General features: G+C 38.9%; 1 protein-coding gene across 3 annotated transcripts in view; it reads right to left on the bottom strand.

The window, feature by feature from the left end:
* Nucleotides 1-23,809, bottom strand: part of PRDM5 (PR/SET domain 5) — a 213,688-nt gene that overhangs the window by 69,137 nt on the left and 120,742 nt on the right. For all 3 annotated transcript variants that reach the window (XM_075543864.1, XM_075543862.1, XM_075543863.1), the window contains 2 exons: nt 22,589-22,749; nt 13,275-13,368 (listed from right to left, as the gene is read on the bottom strand). In XM_075543864.1, the coding sequence (XP_075399979.1) occupies nt 13,275-13,368; nt 22,589-22,749 (255 nt within the window). The remainder of the gene's footprint in view (nt 1-13,274; nt 13,369-22,588; nt 22,750-23,809) is intronic.

Below are 23,809 nucleotides of genomic sequence, written 5' to 3'. Positions count from 1 at the left end.
CATTCAAAAGACACTGCACTGTTTAAAGGCTTACAGAATTTAACTAGAGCAAAGGAATGGTCAATACAGTGTAAAGATCAAAAGGTATCTGATTGAGGTTTTTTATATCTCAAAATTCTTTTGGCACCTGAAATTCCTACTCTCTCTCTCCCTCTCTCTCTTTCTGTCCATGCATGGTTCCATGGAAGCTATTAAATACGTAAACTGTGTATTATTTTCCACAGGACCGTGCAGTTGGGGTCTTTATCCCCTGGGACTGAAAATATGCAGATTCAAATGCAGTGGGGGAGTAAGAAAAGTACGGTCATGTGCTATCTACCTTGTTACTTTGAAATGATAATTAAAAAGTCAGTTTATTAATCAGAGGCAAAAGAAACAGCAAAACGAAAACTGAGTTTTACTCAAAGACAAATACAATAGGTGGTAAGATACAGAATTTGAACCCAAATGATAAAATAGAAAATTTCATTTAGAGAAGGAGCAATCTAATGTAAGTTACGAGTGTCTTTCATTTGAGTTTGCTATTAGCAATTTTCAACTGCCTCACAGGCTTGTGTAATGTGGATAGCGGATAAGAAATATTAAAGAAAAACTAATGCATTTGAACTATGGTACTGAATAGGCTACGGGATGCCAGAAGAAACAACTCTGACTTGCCCAGAATGCTCATTAGAAGTAAGGAGAGTAAGACATTTTTCCCCTTGTGCTTCGGCCATGTTCTCAGGAGGGGCCAGTCCCAGGAGAAGGACACTATGCTTGGTGAAGTGGCCAAACCAAACTCACTACCATGGAGTCAGTGCTGTGATGAACTGATCTGCCTAACATGGTTTTATTAATTCCTTTTGTTTCCCATCTTCTAAAATTGGGCACATGAACATGAGCCCATGGACACCATATGGCTCACTGATATTCTCCCACAATCAGATGATTCATTTTTGTGTGAATTCATTTTGTATTGTCTTGTCCCGTTTAAGACTAAAATCGGTCTCCATGAATTACATTTCTCTCTTTCCACCTACAGATGTTAATCCCCTACTGTGCCTCTGTTCCCACTTCTAAGTGTATAACAATATTATGACAAATACACAAACACTGTATTTGCATTATAAAATTAAGGTCTTCCATAATTTTTTCAGAAGAATAAAATGACATTGTAATATTATTAATAAAAGCTAAAATGTCTATCTCTTAGTTTGTTAATATATGCTTGTCACTAACCCAAAATTACCTGGGTAAGAGGTGAGTACATCAGGGAAAAAATAGAGAGAGAAGAAGAGGAAACAGTAAGAGTTCATTAATGTGGTTGGTGATCAGAAATTATTGGAAGTGGCCAAACAACACAGGGAGAACAGGCAGCAGGCACTTCAAAGCTTTATCTATGAACGAGTGGTATGTTAGAGCTTAGATTCTGACACCCTGGTTTGCAATTGCTATGGGCGACAGCGACAGCCCAAAATGGATTTGTTGTGTCCCCACAGAGATTAAACCTCCATTGAATGCTTTCTTATCATTAACAAAGGATTCAGAATGCCTTAGAGATTAGATTGCCTATATCCCTCTCCAGCCAGCCCTGGAAGGGGCAGGCTCTCTATCTTTGGGGCTTGCTTATATGTGTCCTTGATGGAGGTCACTATAATTTGGACAGGTACTGGGTGGTCTTGTAGTCGTGAGTCCTGCACCATCAGGCTTGCCCTGACTGCCTTGGTCAGAAGGCCCAGGAACAAACTTGTAAGCCCTGGTATCTAACAGTGCGCATGTCCCAACCATGGAGTTGTTCCGACTTCAATAGTCTCACCTGTAATGCTTTTGTGGCAGTTTTCTTTGTCCTCTCATGCTGTTTTATGGTTTATATCAATAAGCCCATGGACATTATTTGAACGGTGTGTTAGTGGCCTCCCTCAGCCGATGATGCGTCTGTGTTTTTGTGTTGCCTTTGTCTCTTTGGAGACTTAATAAATGTCCTCTTTAGAGACAGTGCCTCTTTTGTACCCCAAAACATAAGAAAAACACACAAAGAGTAAAATATCCCCTACTCAAGATGCTTCTGCCCTAAGTCAGCAAGTCTATAGAGACCCTGTTTCATTTTCTAAAAGAGAACCCGAAGCTCTTAATACATGATGCTAAGGAAGTGATTTGTTTCCATGTAGATTCTACACTCAACTATTCTGCAAACTCTTCAATTGTCTTAGGAAAGAGGGTACTTGAACTGGCCCAATGATCATGACACACCACTTGGAAATTTAGTAAGACAAATTCCCTTTCAATAGCTGACAGTCATGTAATACTTATAAAAATTATGTAGAAAGCATACACCGAACTTTCTTTTTTCTAATTAATTGAATTATCTGTTTCCTTTTATAAATTATTAGTAATTCCTTATCATTATAAATAATTTCTTCCACTATGTTTGTATCTCTGAATAGTCTAAAAAAGTATGAGTTAATTTATTTAGAAAAAGCATTAGACAAGAAGAAGAAAAAACAGTGGGTAAACGACAAGTACAGTCTAATTATAATACACTGATGTTTATTTCTAAGCTGATCACAGGTATCTACCCAAAATTAAATAGTTCCTAAGACAATGATTTATTACTATGTTCAAAGGACAGTGTGCGTGCAAGCCTAGAACAGAAGGGGCAACACAGCCGGTATCTATTAACAGGGAAAGTTGGTTGGAACTGTAGGAAAGTAATTAACCTTCTGGCCCAGAGCTTTAAAACCCCAAAAGTAGTTCCTAGAATGTCTTTCATAATTTATGAACAACCGATGGAATTCCTGTCACAGTCCATGGATTCCCCTGCTGAATTAACCCCAGCTCTCAGTGACCCTAAGAAGCTGTAAACCAACAGGAGAATGTGCACTAGGCTTTCAGCTGACCCACAGAATGAAGGCTCTGTCATCCGGGTAGGGGAAACCTGATGATAAATTACAGAGCTGCCTGCCAGGCACAGACCTGCACAGTCACCTTCACTCAGAGTGACAACAACACACTGCCCATGCGCCTTCCCTCACCCCCAATCAGCCCAGTGTCCACAGCCGCACCATGTGCTCTTGGCACTCATTAACAGCCTGGTGCTGGAGGACATAAAAAGAGGTCCATGAGGACACTGTGGATAGAGAGTAGAACAGATACAGGCAGTATGAATGTGATGAAACTCAGGTGAAAGCATAAATCAGCAACATCACCATCAACAATAGCTCCTATCTTGGCATTATGGGCTTATATGGTGAGATGTGCTAGTGGTTGTGAAGGGCCTTTGAGAATGGACCCTGCCCAGTCCTGTACCACTCTGGTCACTATTACATAGGAGCCCAGAGTTGCAGCCACTGCATCAATCCATTGTGAGAATCTTCCTCTATTTTGCTGCCCCTCCAATTACCAAATACAATGTCCTTCTCCAGGGACTGGTCTCTCCTGATAATCTGTCCAAAATATATGAGATGAAATCTCGCTACCCTTGCTTCTAAGGAGTGTTCTGGTTGTACTTCTTCCAAGGTGACTGGCTTGTTCTTTTGGCACTTACAATATTTTGCAGCAGCACGCTGATACAGATGCAGGTGTCCTTCTTCCACCTGCCTTAGTCAATGTCCGACTTTACATGCATATGAGGTGATAGACAATACCATGGCTTGTGGCAGGAGCACTTTAGTTCTCCACTTTGAGAACTTTACATCCTTGCCCTTCAACACCTTAAAGGAGTCTTGTGCAACAGATTTGCCCCAAGAAAATGTGTCCTTTGATCTCCAGACTCTTGTTTCCATGAGCACTGACGTAGATCCAAGCAAGGCAAAGTCGTTGACAGCTATAATGTTTTCTGTTGTTATAGTGACTATTAAGTCTAGTTGTGAAGCTTTTGGTTTTCTTTACATTGACCTTTAATCCATATTGAACACATCAGGCAATTCAAATCATGCTGGGTATTAGCTTAATTGAAGGTTTGAAACAAATGATTTCTTTTATATTCCCAGTGTCGGTAATATCACATTAAAAAAAATCTATGGCAACCAGATTGCTTGTTTGCACTTCCAATGTCCATATTCTAATCTCTCATCATGAAGAATGAAGGGACTTTAAAAGTGGTTAAAGAGTTCATGAAAAACAACACTTTATGGGCAATAGAAACAATAAAGTTCCGGGAAAGCTCAGTCGTGCGGTGTAAAACGGTGACAATGGGAAGAGTGGAAGGCGAGTGGAGAGATAAGAAAAAGGTGAAGCAAAAATCACACAGGGTGGTCTTTAAGGTGACAAAGGATGAGATCCATCAAACAGTTTAAGACTCAGTTTGTTGATAAACAGTAGGTAAGTAAGATTCCTCACAGGGTGAACAGAGGAGTAGGGATATAACAGCGAGGATGTCATAAACCATGAAAAAAAACTGTTCCAAGAAATTTGATTTGAAAGGACAACGCCACTAAAACAGTTCTCTCACGGGACTAGACAGGCGCTAGTGAACGACGTCAATGGTGGAAGCCCATAAGGAAGAAAGATCAACCCGGGTCCTATTTCCTCTCCAGAAACTTAGTGCTATCTGATGTTGTAAACAAGAAAAGTGACTTCTTAAATCGTTGATGGGAAATTTGAATACTATCAAAACAAATGAAATCAACTCCCTTAATATTTGGGGGAAACAAATCTTAACTCTCTAAGACTATCATCTCATCATGCTTTAGGTATTTATCATACTAAATATGCACCCACCTCACTAAAAACTGCCGCCATCAGGAAATGAAGTATCTGAAGAAGAATGCGGCATCAGGATTGGAGGAAGGCTAATTAACAACCTGTGATATGCAGATGACACACCCCTGCTTGGTGAAAGTGAGGAGGACTCGAAGCGTCTGCTGATGAAGCGCACAAACTGGACCCTTTGGTTCGGATTAGGAATCAATGTAAAGAAGTCCCAAATCTGTACAACTGGACCAATAGGCCATCTGCTGATCCATGGAGAAAAGGTTGACATTCTCAAGGATTGCTTAGATCTACAATCAATGTTCCTCGAAGCAGCAGTCAATTGATGAAAAGACGCATTTCACTGCATCAATCTGCTGCACAAGATCTCTTTAGAGTATTGAGAAAACAGAACGTTACTTTGAGGACGAAGTTGTATCTGTTTACATGTGGAAGTTCTGAGCAGAAAGAAAGACAAAGAGCTTAATTTATAATTGTGAGTGGACCGAGCTCATAGCTTGTGAAATTTATCAATTTTCTTCTTTAAGGTTAGCATTGCTACAAGTAAAACCCATAGATTTTTTTAAGACATTACATAAAAAACATCAGCGATGAATTAGATTTAGATGCAAACTTAGCACTGCAAATCAAACAGGTACTTCAATCTATTTGCATGCCGTTTATTCATTCAACAAACCTCAAAACAACAATAAGAGCAAACAACAAACTCATTGCTATTAAGTCAATTCCAATTCATTGTGCCCCTTTAGGCCAGGGAAGAACTGCCCTGTCCGTCTGCTGCTCTCTTTAGGAGAGGAACCCTGGCCCTCTCTCCTGGAGCAGCTGTGGGTTTCCAACGCAGACCCCCTGGCAACCCCATGCACCAGTTTATTCAACAAGCATCCACAAAAAAGCTTTCTGTATACCAGGGAAGGTAGACAATTCAGATATCAGACATGAGCATGGCTCTCAGGGAACAGATAATCAACAGTCTACTGAAGACCATGGAGAACAAGCCTTCAGCAGGGTACTGAGTGTCCCAAGAAGCATGGGATAAGACAGTGTGCCGATTGAACAGAATGGACATACTTGGGGTCAAGTAACACGTCGTGGGAAAATAACCATGACTTGGAGCCAGGAAGTAAGTGGGAGAAGCCCAGTGCTCGAGGTTAGACTGGAAATGGGAGTCGTTGAAAGGATTGATGAGTATCATGTTATACTAGGGAAATGGCTATTTTGAATAAGGCAGAGGTAATTTTTAGAAGACTATTTCATTTATTCTTTAAAATGAACATAGGAGATAAAATAGGTAAGTCTGCTGAGTGATGCACAAATAAAAAGTGGTAGGGACACCAGAATTTGAATTCAAGGCATCTTGACTCCAATGTGCATGCTCTTTGCATTTTGTGAGGCTGTTCACAGTAGTAGCAAGGTATTGCAAGAAACACATCAACACATTGCTCCGATCAAGCAGGGAAAAGAACTTAATCTAATTTTCCAGGTAGGAAAGTAAATTAATCTTATCATAAATACACAATTCTAAACCCTAACTGATTTTAAATATCACTAACCAACTCACTAACAGTTCTTCCTTTTGGACAAAGTTCTATCTTATTTTTTTCCTCAAGAGTTTTATTGGCATAAAATTCACACAGAACACAATTCAATACTTCAATCACATCAAGAAGAGTCATACAATTATCACCAAAATCCATTCCAGAACATATTTTTCATTCTTGTATTCATCAGTACTAGCTCCCCATGAGCCCCAACTTCTCATGCCATGCGCTCAAGGAACCATTAATCCAGCTACTGTTTCCATAGATTATCTATGCTGAATTTCATATATATAAAAACATTAAAAAGCAAACAAACAAAACTAACAGGAATAAAATAAAACATAAAAATTTCAATGGAAAGGAAAGAAAGTATTAAGAAGGTTCTTTTGCTATCCATAAGCAAATTGTAAAGGTATGTCTTGAAGTAAATCTACAAATATGCTAAATATATTAAAAGGTTTTCTATTTTAAGTGTAAACATATTACTATCAGTTTAACAACAGTTTATACAAAAGTAGCTATATTTAGCTATATTTGGCAAAGTTCTCATTCATCACATGGCTTTTTAAAAATTCAGATTTCATTAAAAACTCTGGCAATGGGCATTGATAGCATGTCTCAACAGCAGCACCAAAAATTTGAGAATTTATCAAGAAAGAGCGAGTAGAAGCAATATATATGAGATTAACACTAGTATTAACAGTGCGATCTTAGTCGCCTGTCTTCCTTTTCCCCGTGGATCAATAGGCTTTCTCTGCCTCCACCACCCTACCAACCCCCACCATATGGGTGAGGTACCCCGCAAACACTGAAAATGCTCCACTGGGCGGAGCTTTCCAAATATGTATTTTTCCCTGCTCGTTGACTATCTAACAACTCGTTCTGGTCGCGGTGAATTTTTTCATAAAAGCAGTTTCGCTTGAACCTCGTTTTTTGGTGATGGCCTATTTAAGGGAACAGTGAGTGGCTGTGACATGTTGTTTCCTGCTGGGGGAAAATGCCGCAGAAACTGCTGTGATGTTGAACACAGCTTACAAGGACAGGGTTATCAGAACAACTCAAGTGTATGAGTGCTTGTCTCATTTCAAAAAAGGCGAAATGTCGATTGATGGCAAACCTCTTTCTGGACATCTGTCAACGTGGCGAACAGATGATATTGACTCATGGCGCATTTGGAGTTTGTTCCATCAAGTCAGATTGCTAATCAAGCTTTCAATGTAGAGGGTGTAAAAAGATTGCAAAAGGCCACGTGTGGCAGACAGGGGACTGGTTTTGTCACCACACAATGCACCTGCTCACACAGCCATGTCAGTGTGCCAGTTTGGGGTAAAAAACAGCATGCCTCGTTTGTGCCCCCCACACCTGACTCACCTGACCCTGCTCCAGGCAACTTCCTTTTATTTCTCAGAATGAAGAGGGACATGAAGGGCAGGGATGTGACAACACAGAAGAAATGAAGAAAAAAAGGAGCGAGATGCTGTCAGCCATCCAAATAGGTGAGTTGGAAAAATGTTTCCAAGAATGAACTCACAGATTTGACAAATGTATGAAGTGTAAATGGAGAGTGCCTTGAAGGTAATAAGGTTGTTTTGAAAACAAAAAAAAATTTTAATAGATAACTTTGAAAAAAATTCTGGGTTATTTTGGGGGGTACCCCCTTTTATGCAGATACACAACATTAGGTCCTCCCCCTTTTGGTATTCATCACTTACTACAAGGTTCATCAAGGAAGCGTGGTTGTTAACCGGTAAGTGGTTCAACCCCACCAGCTGCTCTACAGCAAAATGATGTGGCTGTTGGCTTCTGGAACAATTACAGGTTTAGAAACTGCATGGAGTAGTTCTGCCTGTCTTCTCAGTGCCATTAAGTCAATGCTGACTCATAGCAAACCCCCCTGTGGGCTTCTGAGACTGTAACTGTTTATAAGAAGAGAAAGCCAAGTCTTCTCCTGTGGAGCTGCTGGTGGTTTCAAATTGCTGACCACAAGCCAATGCATAACCACCACACCTAGCTAGGGCCATCAGAAGTCTAACTTGATTGTATGGCAGTAGGAAGACAGTAGTAGTGAGTCTACTAAGAGTGGAAGTTCCCAAAATGTAATCGCTGGATCCTTATGGGTCCCAAATGACCTTCCAGACTCCTGAGGATCAAAACAACATTCATAATAACTGTACCTCTTTTGGACTAATGGTCAGTAAAAGTGCGAGTGCTTTGGTATGAATCAAGGCTCTCATATCAAATGGTATTGCTTACAGTCACAAAGCCTCAGTCGGAATAAATGACAGCTTCATTAACAATGTTCTTGATAAACTCAATAGATGAATCCTGATCAGCAGTGGGGAAAGATACTTGAAATTCTATGAACCCTTGCTTTACTACAACCAGGAAAACTGAAATAAATGCTACAATTATTGCCTTGAGAAAACACAGAGGCCTTATCACCCTTGAAGTCACCTTTAAGCTAAACTGCAGGGTAAACAAATTAGTAAAGAATGTTTACAGTGAGCATGGTGATCATTTTAAGAAATTATATAGATGAGATCAATGCTGGTGACGTTTATAGGGCAGTAAGTCAACCTCAATGATGATAGAACAGTTTGGGTCGAGATTAGCGAGAAAGTTAACAAAATGTAAAGAAAATAATCAATCTTACAACTATACTTGTAGAAATTATTCAATGGAAGTATAGTCTGATTTGTATATTGTCACCAAAAAGAATATTTTAAAGGTCTTTGTGAAGTAAATATAATTTTAGTAAACTCTGCTCTCTTGAGTAACATCATTTCAATATTCTCGATAATAAAACAGGAAGTTGACAGAAAGTGCTTATACTACATATGAACACATTGAAGTGGTCTAAAGGTGAAATACATTTACAATTGAATTATGAGCTGAACTAGAGGTTCCATTGCTGGAGCATCGTGTTAACTGGGGAAACCAGATCATTGACAGGTCATTGATGTCTCTTCCGACTGGGGGACACCCCACTGAGTTGGAACTCACTCAAGGGCAACTGGATTTTGTTGGTTTAAGACTTGATGGGCTATATTTTGATAAATAAAAGGAAATTTTTACTTGAAAGACTATAAATGCTAAGTATTTACTCTCAAATATCAGCATTAGAATGGCCAAATGAAAGTTACAATTTGGAAAAACTTGTATCTGCCCTCATGTGCTTGAAGGTTTCTAAATAAACATGTCTAAAGAAATCCATGAGGGCATTGACAAATGTGGAAGATGTGAATAACTCAGTGAGCCAACACTGCCTAAATTACTACCTATACATCATGTTACAAAAGAATTCAAAGTACAAGACAGGTATTAATAGAGTAGAATAGGAAAAATCCCTTGATAGGATTTCAGGTTTCACTTCACTACTAACATTTCCAAAGGCCTAAGATTTTTTGTTTTTTTGCTGTATCAAGTAATATTCAGAAGTATCTCTGAAAATAGGTATTAAAAATATTTTCTCCTTCTGACTACCTAGCTGCCTGAAGCCATGTGTCCTCCTGGAATCCAAAGAGAAGAACATATCCCAGTGGTATGAATGAAGAAAAAGATATGAGAATTCAACTATTTACTCTCAAATCAGAAATTAAAATTATTTTCAAAGATGTAAAACAATGCAATTTTTCTCACAAAATTAGTTTGGCCTAGAAGATAAAGTTTCTTTCTGTACAAATATTCATATTTTATTGGATTTGTTATTATTAATCTTAATGAAATAGTAAAGATGCTTAAAGTTTCTGAGTTTGTTACTTATATTACATAATTACGGCTATAACCTACATACACAGAAGCTCTCCAAGGTCTCAATGCGCCATGTTGAGAACAAAATTTAAGCATCATTGATCCAGAGGGCTGTGTTCCACGGTGCCTGTCACCCTTCCCCACCCAATGTTACTTGGGGTGCTTGACACATTGTGTTCTTGATCATGTTCTTAGTAAAGACCTGCTTATACTTACCTGTGGAACTGGTCCTACTGCATTCTTAAAAAAAAACAAAAACCAATAGGCTTCTAACGGAAATATTTTGAAGTCCTTTGCTAATATGTTATGCTACCACTCAACCATAAATGTCTAAATTTAATATAGATCATATAAAGCTATTCCGATTGGATAAAATCATATAGGGAGCAATAACTTCATAAGGAAAAATAATGAAGGGAGATAAGAAAAATCAATTTACAGAACTCAAAGCAGTGATAGCTCTATTGTCATAGTTAGGAGCCCTGGTGGTGTTGAGGTTACACATAGGGCTGTGAGCCACATGGTAGGCCATTCAAAGCCCCTAGCAGCCCCATGGCACAAGATTGGACTTTCTACTCCCTTAAACAGTTCCAGTCTTGGGAACCCAGTGGGGGGGTGGGGGTGGTCATTGTGATTCAGCATGAACTCCATAGCAGTAAATTTGGAGTTTGGGTTACTGTCATGGTTACAAAATAGCTACTGTAAGCCCATGAACCAGTGAGCCAGGAGTACTTTGGGAGTCCAAATGGACACAACTTGGTGAAGAGGGCAAGGGAAAGAAAGAGATGAAAAAAAAAATACCAATGCTAAAATAATTGTAGAAGCCCAGATGCCAGGCCCTGGCCAGGTTTATGTAGTCGTGGTCATCTATGCAACCCATTATTTACAGCAGAACTGCAGCCCCGATGCCAGGCAATTGCCGTGATGTGCATAATTTGACATAAAAATAACGGCAATCATAAAATATGAAAGTGAAATTAGTTGTAAGCACAACCTACAGCTATAAATAAGCAACTGAGGGCATATGCATTGACACATACAAACCCCTCCACCACCTTCATTCAATGCCACGCGCTACTAACAGAGTTCAGTACTGCTGTCTAAGTTCAGACGGTCAGCCAGCACGTTCACAGGCTACAATTAAGAGGCAGAATGTATACAACCTTTAGCACTGAGAAAATAAAATCCAAATCACTCATGAAATTAACTGAGCTTAGAATATGCTCTACAACATGTATTCAAAATATGACAAATAAATCATATAGGGCAAAACACCCAATATAAGCTAATATTTTTGTAAGAGAGAATTTTTGGATCTTAAAAAAACTATTGTCCTGGTTATATCAGAGGATGTACAGCGGTGCAGTAGGGATCTGGAAACACAGGGAATCTAGGACGGATGAACCCCTCAGGACCAGCGGTCAGAGTGGCGACACCGGGAGGGAAGGGGGTGTAGAAAGGGAGAACCGATCTCGGAGATCTATGTGTAACCTCCTCTCTGGGAGATGGGCAATGGGGAGGCGGGTGAGGGGAGACGCCGGGGAGTGTAAGATAAGATATAATAATTATTTATAAACTATCAAGGGACCAGGGGTGGGAGCGGGGAGGGAGGGGGACGGGGGAAAAAAGGGAAACCGAGCTGATTCCAGGAACCCAAGTGGAAGATGAATTTTGAGAATGACGAGTGCAACGAATGTATAAGGGTGCTTTGCTCAATTGATGTATGTATGGATTGTGATAAGAGTTGTATGAGCCCCAATAAAAAGATTTGATTAATATAAATAAATAAATAATTGAAAGTTAAAAAAAACAAACTATTGTAACTAAGTAGAAGGGCACAATGATTAAACTTGTGACAGTAAGTACTTTTGTAAATGCTTTGTCTCCACTTCTCATCCTTCCTACAAGCATACAAATAGAATTCTGAAGGGTGGAATTACATTGAATAATCGAGTGTTCTCCTTGATTTAGCCCATCTTTTCTGGGCTGGAACTAAACTATGGTCAATGTTTAGCAAAAAGGCCTCGCCTTATACAAACTGCTAAGCACAAATTATGTCATGACATCTTAGAGACATTATCTTCCACTTATCCTTATGATGACAAACAAAATCACACTTATCCTCTTCTCAACTTGCCCTCTCCTGTAAAAAAAATAAATGCAAGAACATAGACCAGAAATCTGTGCAGCAAAATAGAGGTTTTATTTTCGGTGTGATATAAAGACATGACTGATATACAAAATGGGAGACTGCTGAATTTGTTCTTGCCCTTGTCTTCAACTCCACAAGGCCCCAGGCACCCATAAAATAATGATGTCTAATTACCACAAAGTGCATAATGCACAGGCTGGCCCTGGACTTGAGAACTATCTACATTCTCTCTTCATCACAGAATTGCTTCTGCACAATCGGTATATGGTGGGAGCCAACTATGTACTATTTTCGGTATATTACCCTCATTATACCACACCTGTGCCTTACTGCCTATTGTCTGTACATTGCTGAGGTTCCTATCAGTTTCTGCAACACGGACTGACGTTTTCATGAAAATCTCATTTGCTATAAATGATAAAGATACAGATAAAGATCAAGACCTTTCTTTCCTTCTGTATGGTACCCCCTTTTCCAGACATCTTTCCCCAACATATTTTGGTAATATATCTGCATCTATTTAAGACACGTTTTTATTCTAGGAATAGAACTTGACCTTATGTCTACTTACCTCTAGTCACAAAATTATAAAAAGAAAGAAATGTATGCCCCATTGCTACACAGCCATATATATATAAAACAGTCACAGTTTTGACTGGTTGGACTACTTAAAGTAACATTTCTTCAATAAATTTCATAATCACTGAGCTAAACACTGTGTTAGACATTTAAGCAATATAATAAAATGTTTTCTTAAAATTTAAAAAGACCACATGCGATATGAATGACAGGAAGAATTTTAAGAGATTTTCAAGCCTCTTTAAATGTGGCTAGAAATAAAAAAGAGGAAGAAAAGTAAAACTGAGTTTTTCATGACAAACAAGTTCACAGCAAAAAGAGTTGCTATTCCCTATCTATTAAAATAGTATATAAAATGTATATCCTTCTAAATATTTTCCTAAGCTTAGGAAAATATACTTCTTCAAAAATCTTCCAGAGCAAAGACCTGGATTTCACAATACTTTATGGGAGTGAAAATGGCCAAGATGAATGTTTCCTTGAGAACTTTTTCTTGCGGTCGTATGATATCCTCGCCATGAAGGAATGAGATTCCTCTACATTGTTTTCCTTGCCAGCGCACATACCTGTGTGACTCCGGATATGGACTCTCAGCGTCCCACTGCTGGCAAACTTCTGGCCACAATAAGGGCATATTTTCTCCTTCTCTCCGGTATGTGTCTAAAATGGAAAAGAATAAAAAGCGCTGAGGGCAAGTAAAAAGAGCTGGGGAGAGATGATTAAGTGCCTCTGACAATGGCAAATCCTTTTTTTCAGGATTATGTTTCATTAAAATGATTTAATATCACAATGAGGTTTTAAACAATTTATCATGGATATTCCCACTGCTCCAAAATACACTTCAAATCATGCATTAGTGTTAATTTGAAAATAATTGTACAGTTTACTTTTGAAGCCCCTATTGGAGCCCCCATCTACAGATGATTAAGTTATATGAAACCAGTATATGCTATGAAACCACATAATCAAATGGGGCTACAGCTGCCCGTGCTTGCTGCCAAGAAACACTTTCTTAGAAGCATTTTTCACATTCTTAGTGTGCACTTAAATCTTGAAAATGGAATTAATCTCAATAATCTGTAACTTACAGTCTGCTTGATTTTAACATTATTTTTATCATTATTAATAAATACTTTAAAAAATAATTTTATTGGGGGATCGTACAATTCTTATCACAATCCATACATCCATCTATTGTGTCAAGAACATTTGCACAATTTGTTGCCATCATCATTCTCAAAACATTTGCTTTCCACTTGAGCCCTTAATATTAGCTCCTCATTTTCCCCTTCCCTCTCTGCTCCCACCTCCCTCATGAATCCTTAATAATTTATAAATTATTACACGTCTGATGTCTCCTTTCACCCACTTTTCTGTTTTCCATCCCCCGGGGAGGCGGTTATATATAGATCCTTGCAATCAGTTTTCCCTTTTTACCACACCTTCCTTCCACCCTCCAGGTGCCACCACTCTCACCACCAGTCTTTAAGGGGTCATCTGTCCTGGAGTCCCTGTGTTTTCAGTTCCTATCTGTACCAATGTACATCCTCTGGTCTAGCCAGATTTGTGAGGTAGAACTGGGATCATGATAGTAGGAAGGGGTGTGTGAGGAAGCATTTAAGAATTAGAGGAAAGTTGTATGTTTCATCGTTGCTACCCTACAACCTGATTGGCTCATCTCCTCCCCGTGACCCTTCAGTAAGGGGTGTCCAGTTGCCTATCGATGGGCTTTGGGTCTCCACTCTGCACTCACCCTCATTTACAATGATACAGTTTTTTGTTCTTTGATGCCTGATACCTGAGCCCTTCGACACCTCATGGTCACACAGGCTGGTGTGCTTCTTCCATGTGGGCTTTAATGCATCTGTGCTAGATGACTGCTTGTTTATCTTCAAGCCTTTAAGACCCTAGATGCTATATCTTTTGATAGCCAGGCACCATCAGCTTTCTTCACCACATTTGCTTATGCACACATTTGTCTTCAGCGAGCGTGGCGGGAAGTTGTACATCATGGATTGCCAGTTTAATAGAACAAAATATTCTTGCATTGAGTAAGTACTTGAGTGGAGGTCTAATGTCCATCTGCTGCCTTAATACTAAACCTATAAATATATGCACGTAGAGGGGACTCTTACATCTCTTATCATAATCAATACATTCATCCATTGTGTCAAGGACATTTGCACATATGCTGCGATTATCGTTTTCAAAGCATTTTCTTTTTACTTGATTCTTGGATATCAGCTCATTTTTCTTCCTCCCTACACCGACTGCCCTCCCTCATGAACCCATGATACATTAGAGATTATAATGTTCATATCTTACACCATCCTCTGTAGCCCTTCACCCACTTTCCATTGTTCTTGTTAAACTTCTAGATCAGCGGTTCTCAACCTCTGGGTCATGACCCATTTGGGGGTTGAACGACCCTTTCACAGGGGCCACCCAATTCATAACAGTAGCAATATTACAGTTATAAAGTAGCAACGAAAATAATTTTATGGTTGGGGAGGTCACCACAACTGTGAGGAACTTCATAAAAGGGTCATGGCATTAGGAAAGTTGAGAACCACTGTTCTAGATGATCATTTTACAACAAAGCTCATGGGGCCTGTGTTTACATTTTTAATGCAAATTATTACCAAGTGTTTTTATGAAAATTACCATGGCCTACTGGCAACAAAATATGCCTTAGTAAAAAAGATGCATTCCCCGAAGACCAAATAACACTGCAGAGCATGTAAAAGACATCACATTGGCTGGACAGAGAACAGGGGAAGATGGAAGCAAGTTCGTCACCTCACAATGTCAAAGCATCCCATACAGGGCAACGGATCTTCTCTTCCATATTAATTGCTAATTTTAATATAATTGACTTTATATCTTTATTAATATTTATTTAATGAATTTATATCAAATCTGTATTTGTAAAATATGCTATCATATTTACAACTTGTAAACAGCAAGATAAACTACGTTAGTCAACATCAGTGCCCTCATGGATGTCCATTAAAATGCACATCATCCCCAGGTGTGAGAAACATGTTCTACTCGACCTCTGTGCTCAGCACCGGCACGGGCATCGCCAGGAGTCTCCATTTGGCAGGCATTTGATTTCCCATTTTCGCTACAAGTTCTTATTCAAAACAATTGTACATTCTTGAAACTTCATTAAGAGCTTATACTCCCATGATACTTGTTATGCTTAAATTAAAAGTAAATGGAATAACATTTAACAAACAACAGATTACTTGACAGAGGAAAATGAAATATGATAAACCCTTCTGGATTAGCATAACACCACTTATAAATTTACTATATCAATTATTATAACACTAGATTGTTATAAAAGATGCAAAAATAAATTTCTTTGAACTATTTTAAGAACATCCTCAGGACTTATTTTTCTGGTACATAAGTAGTCCACTACTCACATATATGGCATAAGTTACTTATCAAAGGAGATAAAATATAAAGGTTTCCTCCTATAAGATATTGAACCACACTTCAGAAAATAATTTCACATATAAAATTTAATTTAAAAATAAAGTTTGTTGTTAGACAAAGATTTTGGCTAGGTGATTTAAGAAATAAAATCAAAACACAGTCATGGCCCTCAAGTCAATGCTGGCTCATTGTGACCTCCTGTGGATTTCTGAGACTGTTTACAGGCATGGAAAGCCCAGTCTGTAGAGCTGTTGGTGGTTTCAAACTGATGACAGGCCAACACGTAACCACTACAACACCAGGAATCCTTTAAGAGACAGTGATGGTACAATTGCAAAATGTCTTAAATATAGATAAGACAACATGGAAAAAGCTCATTGTCAAAACACACTCTAAAAATACTCGGTGACAATAGGCTATTACAAATAAAAAAGCTAAAACTCACTTAAAAACAATATAATTTGGACATCTCCTTGCAGAATGGCTGTGGGGAGGAGATGAGCCAGTCAGAGTGTAGTGTAGCACTGATGAAGCATACAACTTTCCTCTAGTTCTTGAATGCTTCCTTCCCCCTACTATCATGATCCCAATTCTACCTTACAAATCCGGCTAGACCAGAGGATGTACATTGGTACAGATAGGAACAAGAAACATTGGGAATCCAGGACAGATGAACCCCTCAGGGACAGTGGTGAGAATGGCGATACTGGGAGGGTAGAGGGAAAGTGAGGGAGAAAGGGGGAACCGATTATAAGGATCTACATATAACCTCCTCCCTGAGGGATGGACAGCAGAGAAGTAGGTGAAGAGAGACATCAGATGGTGTAAGATATGACTAAATAATAACAATTTATAAATTATCGAGGGTTCATGGGGGAGGGGGAGCGGGGAGAAAGGGGGAAAATGAGGAGCTGATATTAATGGCTCAAGTAGAAAGAAAATTGTTTTGGGAATGATGATGGCAACAAATGTACAAAAATGGTTGACACATGGATGTATGTATGGATTGTGATAAGAGTTGTACGATCCCCCAATTATATGATTTAAAAAATAAAATAAAAACAATATCATTGCCCCCTATGTACTAAAATGTAGTTAAAATGTACACCATTCAATAAAATAAAAAAAACCTGAAAACAAAAATAGTAGAAAGAGTATTCTATTTGGAGATTTTTTAAAGGGAAACAACATCATTATTGCTATTGTTAGGTGCTGGCCAGTTGGTTCCAACTCATAGCAACCTTACATATGACCGACGCAACACTGCCCGGTTTGAGCCATCCTCACACATGGCTGTTGCAGCCACTGTGGCAATCCATTCTATTAAGGTCCAGCCTTCTCTCTGCTGCCCTTCTACGTTATCAAGTAGGATTTTCTTTTCCGGGCTCTGGTCTCTCTTGACAACATATTCAAAGCACTTTTGCAGCGTGTCCTCCAGGCAGAAGGGTTTGTACTTTACGCTGTCCATGGTCCTTTCTCCATTCGTTGCCAGCACCATCATTCAGACACACAGATTCTTCTCCAGCCTTCTTTAGTTATTGTTCAACTTTCCCATGCATACGAGGCAATTGAAAAGACCACGGCTTGGGTTAGGTGCTCCTTCGTCCTGAAAGTGACACCCTTGCTCTTCAACAATTTAAAGAGGTTTTGTGCAGTGGATTTGCCTACTGCAATGTGTTCCTTGATTTCTTGATGGCAGCTTTCGTCAATATTAATTCTGGATCCAAGACAATAACTTCAATATGTTTTCTGCTTATCACGATATTATATTATCTACTGGTCCAGTTGTGAGGATTTGTGTTTTCTTTACATTGAGTTTAAATCCATATTGAAGCTGTGGTCCTTGATCTTCATCAGCAAGGGATTCAAGTCTCCTACCTTTCAGCAACTAAGGGTCTATCATGTGCATATTGAAGGTTGTTAACTATCTTCCAATTCTGATCTTGTGCTGTTCTCATGGTCCAGATTCTCAAATTATTTGCTCAGTATGAAGATTGCATAAGTATAGTGAAAAAAGATAACCCTGATACACACCTTTCCTAATTTTAAATCATGCAGTATTCCCTTCTTTGTTTAAATGGCTATCTCATGTTCCATGCACAGGTTACTCATGAGCACAATGAAGTGTTATGCAATTCCCACTCTCAATGTTATACGTACTTTGTCATGATCCACACAGCAAAATGCCTTTGCATAGTGAATAAAGCACAAGTAGGCATCTTTCTGACATTTAGTTGCGAGTCAAGATCCATGTGATGTCATCAGTGGCACCCCTTACTCCTCATTCTCTTCTGAATCTAGCTTGAATTTCTGGTAATCGCTTCTCAATGTACTCCTGGGCACATTGTTGCATGATCTCCAGCAAAATTTTCATGTGATATTAATGATATTGTTAGACAACTTCTGAATTCTGTTGGGTCACCTTTCTTTGGAATAGGTACCAGTGTAGGTCTCTTCCAGTTTACTGGCCAGGTGGTTGTCTTCCAAATATCTTGGCTTGGATCAGCAAGTGCTTGCTTCATCCGTTTGTTGAAGCATTTCAATTGGTGCCCATCAATTCCCGGAGCCTTGTTTTTGCTGACCCTTCAGGGCACCTTGGCCTTCTTCCTTCAGTACCTTAGGTTGATCGTATGATATCTCTTGAAATGGTTGTTATGTCCTGGTTAATTCTTTTGGACAGGTGACTGCATTCCTTCCTTCTTCTTTTAATGCTTCATGTATCATCCATTATTTTTCCAACAGATCCTTCAATATTAAAATCTGAAGCTTGCATTTTTTCAGCTGGAGATGTGCTGAGTATGTTCTTTGTTTTGGCTTTATAACTCCACGTCTGTGCACACTTCACTATAACACTTTCATTTGTTTTCTTGGGCTACTCTGAAATTTTCTGGTTAGTTCTTCTACCTCATTTTTTCCATTTGCTGCAGCTATTTTATGTATAAAAAAGCAAGCGTTCGTGTCTCTTCCTGACAATTTGGTCTTTTGTTCTGCCTTGTCTTTCACATGTCCTTCTGCTTTTCTTGTGTTTATTCTTGATGGCACCTCACAGCTTTTCTTATCGTCTCTCATCAGTGTTCAGTGGGTTAAAGCTTATCTTGGAGTGTGCTCTGCACTCAGGTGGGATCTACTCCGCATCATATTTAGGTTCTCATGGATTTCTTTGCATTTCTTCATCTTCAATCTGAACTTAAATGTGAGCAACTGATGATCCCTTCTACAGCTAGCCCTAACCTCATTGTGGCTGCTGATACTGAAACTTCTCAATAATGAAAAATACCCAATAGTATTTGCAACGAAGTGTTCCTGGCTCTTACCAAATTCTATCATGGGATCTTCACCATTCTTTCTATCACCAAGGCCATGTACTCCAATAACTTTTCTCCCCATCTTTTTCCTACATTTGCATTCCAATCGCCAATAATTATCAATGCACTTTGATTGTGTGTTCTTCAATCGATTATAGATTGAATAAGCAGATTGAATCTTCAATTTCTTTGTCACTAACTTTAGTGGTTGGTGTGTACATTTGAATAACAGTTGTATTAATTGTATTTCCATATATCTATATGGATATTAAATTATCACAGACAGCTTGATACTTCAAGAAAGATCTTGAAAGATTTTCTGTGACAATGAATCTCATGTCATTGCTATTGAATTTGTCATTTTTGGCATAGAAAGCCATATGATTCTCTGATTCAAAATGGCCAATACCTGCAATTTAGCTTACCAGTATCACCTGGGATATCAAAGTGTAGAATCCTTGTCATATTGACAACTTTCAATTTTTCTAAATTCATGCTTTGTATCTTCCATGTTACAATTAGCAATGGATGCTTGCAGTGGTCTCTTCTCGTTTCGAGTAGCCATCCAGCAGAAAATAAAGGTTCTGCAAGTTGTACATGATCTACATCCTGATGGCTGACCTTACTCTGAGAAGGCATCTCATCCTCACGTTCACTGTGAGCACCTCACAACCTGAGGAACTCATCTTCTGGCATTTTATCTGACAAAGTTTAACAGATATTCATAAGATTTTCAGTGGCTAATCCCTTCAAAGTGGATAGCCCATTCCTTCTTAATACACTGTTCTAAGTCTGGAAACTCCATTGAAACCTTCTCCCCTTGGGTGAACCTGATGACAATTGAAATATCAGTGATACTGATCCCAGTGTCACACATGCAAGTCACCACAGTGTGACACACTGACAGACAAGGGGTTATAATATTAAAGACACATGAGTAGGAACTATACAAAATTCAGTCATTTTGAAACAACTCTACTAAAGGTAGATACTAAAATTAAAATCACAATAAAATAGAATCATTTCTTCAGATTCAGTCATCAGCTCAGACTAACTGAAAGAAAACCACCATTCTTCCTTGCCATTACTAAAGTCTGCCTGTATTCCCTATATAAATGTGCTTGTTATGATATGAATTCTGCTATTTTAAATTATTTCATAAGTTGGAAAGAAGAAAACTACTGATTTGCTTCAGGTAATTATCCAATTCTTGTAACACAACACGAATAGTTCTCAAATCACAATATTTGCAAAACCATATTTGAGCTAAGCTCATTGTAATCAAGCCCCTGTAGTATACCAGAAAATTCCTTCAACTCTCATCAACTGCCACTGAGTCAATTATAACTTATAATGACCCTATAGGGCAGAGTAAAACTGCCATTGTTAGTTTCTGAGCCCATAACTCCTGAACGGAGTAAGAAGCCTCATTTTCCCCCCATGGAGCCCCTAGAGGTTTAGAACTGTTGACCTTGCAGTTAGCAGCCCAACGTGTAACTCACTATGCCACCAGGGCTCCCACGTCCTAGGTTTGCAAAAATGAAGAAGGATTACTCTAACCTTTGAAGAGTTAAGTCTAACAACTCATCAATAAATATTTCAATAATTTTTACACTGAAATAGCTTTAAAATGGGTCAAAAGGAGATCAAATGATGACATTATATGTTACTTAACTCTGTCTGCCAGAATCAATTCTACAATGTTCTCTGTCTGATAACAGGGCTGTTCGCCTTTCTCACCTATGATCAGAGAGGATTCACAAGAGGCTCAGTCTATGTGTTGACCCTGTAAATTGGACATCCTTTGTCATCCATGGTGTCCACAATTTAAGTTCTGATACCATTCTCTGCGTTAGATATAGATTGTATTATTTCAAATTCTTGGATCACAGAGGCTGGTGTGCTTCTTCTACGTGGACTGAGTTGACACTTCACTGAGAAGGCTGCTTGTTCTAAAAACAGCCTGTAAGGCCTCAGACGCTATTCTTTCTGATGGTCAGGCACCAGCTAGTTTCTTCATCATATTTTGCTATAGCACCCATATCTTCAGCAATCACTTCATGAGGTTGAACAACAAACAGGGCCATGTCATAAGAACAAATTGTTCTCAGATTGGGCTTGAATTAAGTGCAAATCCCAAATCCATTCATGCATCTATGATTTCTAAATATCCCTGGCTCACCTTTCAGGCATCTCTCTTTCGACCCATTTTAAAGTTGTTTCATTTTAACAGTAAAAAAATAAAATAAAAAGTGAAGGGAAATACATATGTATTAAGCCACTGGTGAGTCCCCTTCTGATCAGGGACCAGGGCTGGGAAGAGCCTTGCTATTTGCAGAATGCACTGGAAAGTGGATTGTTACAGACGCAGTTAGGCTTCAATTTAACACCCTATCATTTGATATCCCTTATTATCCCTTTTAATTTGTTCTAACTTTTAATATTTTCTGCTTTCTTTTCAATTGAGAGTTTTATCTGTGATATTTTGTTGATGTTGTTAGTTTTTTGTTAGTTTCTAATCTGTTAATTTATTCTGTAGAGGAAATCCAAGATAGATAATATTTACAGAGACAGGAACTGAATTAATGGTTCCTTGGGGGCAAATGAGGAACTAATAATATTGAGTACAAGAATGAAGAAAATGTTCTAGAACTGATTGTAATGATGACTATATATATCTTCATGAAGTTAAATTAACTATTTAATTGCATCACATATGAATTAAATGCCAATACAACTAATGAATATATATATATATGGAATGTGAAAATAAGTATTTCAATTTGTTTTGAAAAACAAAATGATTAAATCACTACTACCATTATAAAAAATACCCTAAATCGAGGTTAGAAACATATTAAAGGCGAGAAAAGCTCCTAGTGATCTTCACAGAGTTCGATTCCCAAGATGATTAGGGGCTGTGTGGCGTCTGTGTCTCACACCGAGGTTCTCTGTCATGAGAAAAGTAGATCAACTCAAAAGGACTCATACAAACCATCCATTCCTTTCTTGTCATTTTTGGTAACTATGTTGGTAATTTAATAGGAAATGGGCACCATGTGTTAACATACATGATTATGTTAGTTAAATATATTATCCATTTACACTAACAGTAGGCGTCTACTTACTTTCTTATGACTTCTAAGTACGGATGGTGTAACAAATGCCTTATTACATAGATCACATCGGTATTTCTTGTGTCTTTCATGAACCACCTGGACATGAACATTTAAGGTATCCTTCCTTTTGAAGGTAGCATCACAGTGATGACATTTGAAAGTCCTCTCACCTTGTAAATAAAAAGTCAAAAAACAAAACAAAACCATAAGATGCTATTTACTCTAAGGCAAGTGAACTACTTACTGTGGCTCTTCTAGTCTGTGTCAGTCCAAGTTGACTAGAGAAACAAATTCATAGACACTCATTTGTGCATAAGAAAGAGCTTTCATAAAGAGCAACTATACATTAAGAAAACATAGCAGCTCATAAAAATCAAGCCCATAGTCCAATATTAGCCCATATGTCCAATACCAGTCTACAAATTCCTCTTCAGACTCACGAAACACATGCAATGAAGCAAAATTCAGGAAGATCACAGGTCAGTGGGTGGAAAGTCTTGTGGATACAGTGGTGGTGGAAGCATCTCAGTGCCAGCTTGGGTCTCCATGTGGCTCCTCCAGCTCAAGGGCTCTGGCTCCACCAGCATAGCTCCTACTGGCTTGTCATCAGGAATGTCTTGCAGCAAGTTTGTGTCCACTTCCAGGGAGGAAGACAGGAGTTCCCATCATCCTCAGGAGAAGGTCAGGTTAATATAGTGGCCTCATTGGCTGTCCCCTGATTAACAGGCTAGACTCCACCCCTTTCCAAAGTCGACAGATTATGTCGCTGCCATTCAGTCAAAGTCTCTAACTGGCACCAAATGATGAGCTTTCCCTGCATGGGTCTGCTGAGAAAGTGGGGCAAGATACTGATAGGATTCACCTGTGAGTAACTGCGAGCAGGGTTCCCTAGAGTGGCAGCCTGCTGTGTATAAAATGAGTCCTCTGAGTAGCAGGAGGGGGAATCTTATTACCAGAAAGTGCCAGGACTGGAACACACTCCTGGAGGCATTCGAGATCTGAGATATTCAATACCTGATATCTCTGCGCAATGCACCTCCTGGATCCAGAAGGCAGCTATAACATCAGAGGAGCAGTGGCAGAACCAGGAGCCAGAGCAGGGAACACACTGATGGACCTCTCTGCCCACAGACCAAGTAAAGCTGAATGCTTTTGTGCAGAGGCTGGCTTGTGGAGTGGGGTGCCTCTGGGAACTTAAGAGGGGAATTGGGGCTTGCTGACTTACAGAAG

Source organism: Tenrec ecaudatus, chromosome 3, assembly GCF_050624435.1.
Source record: "Tenrec ecaudatus isolate mTenEca1 chromosome 3, mTenEca1.hap1, whole genome shotgun sequence".
Lineage (NCBI taxonomy): Eukaryota > Metazoa > Chordata > Mammalia > Afrosoricida > Tenrecidae > Tenrec > Tenrec ecaudatus.
This window is presented reverse-complemented; position numbering and strand designations above follow the sequence as displayed.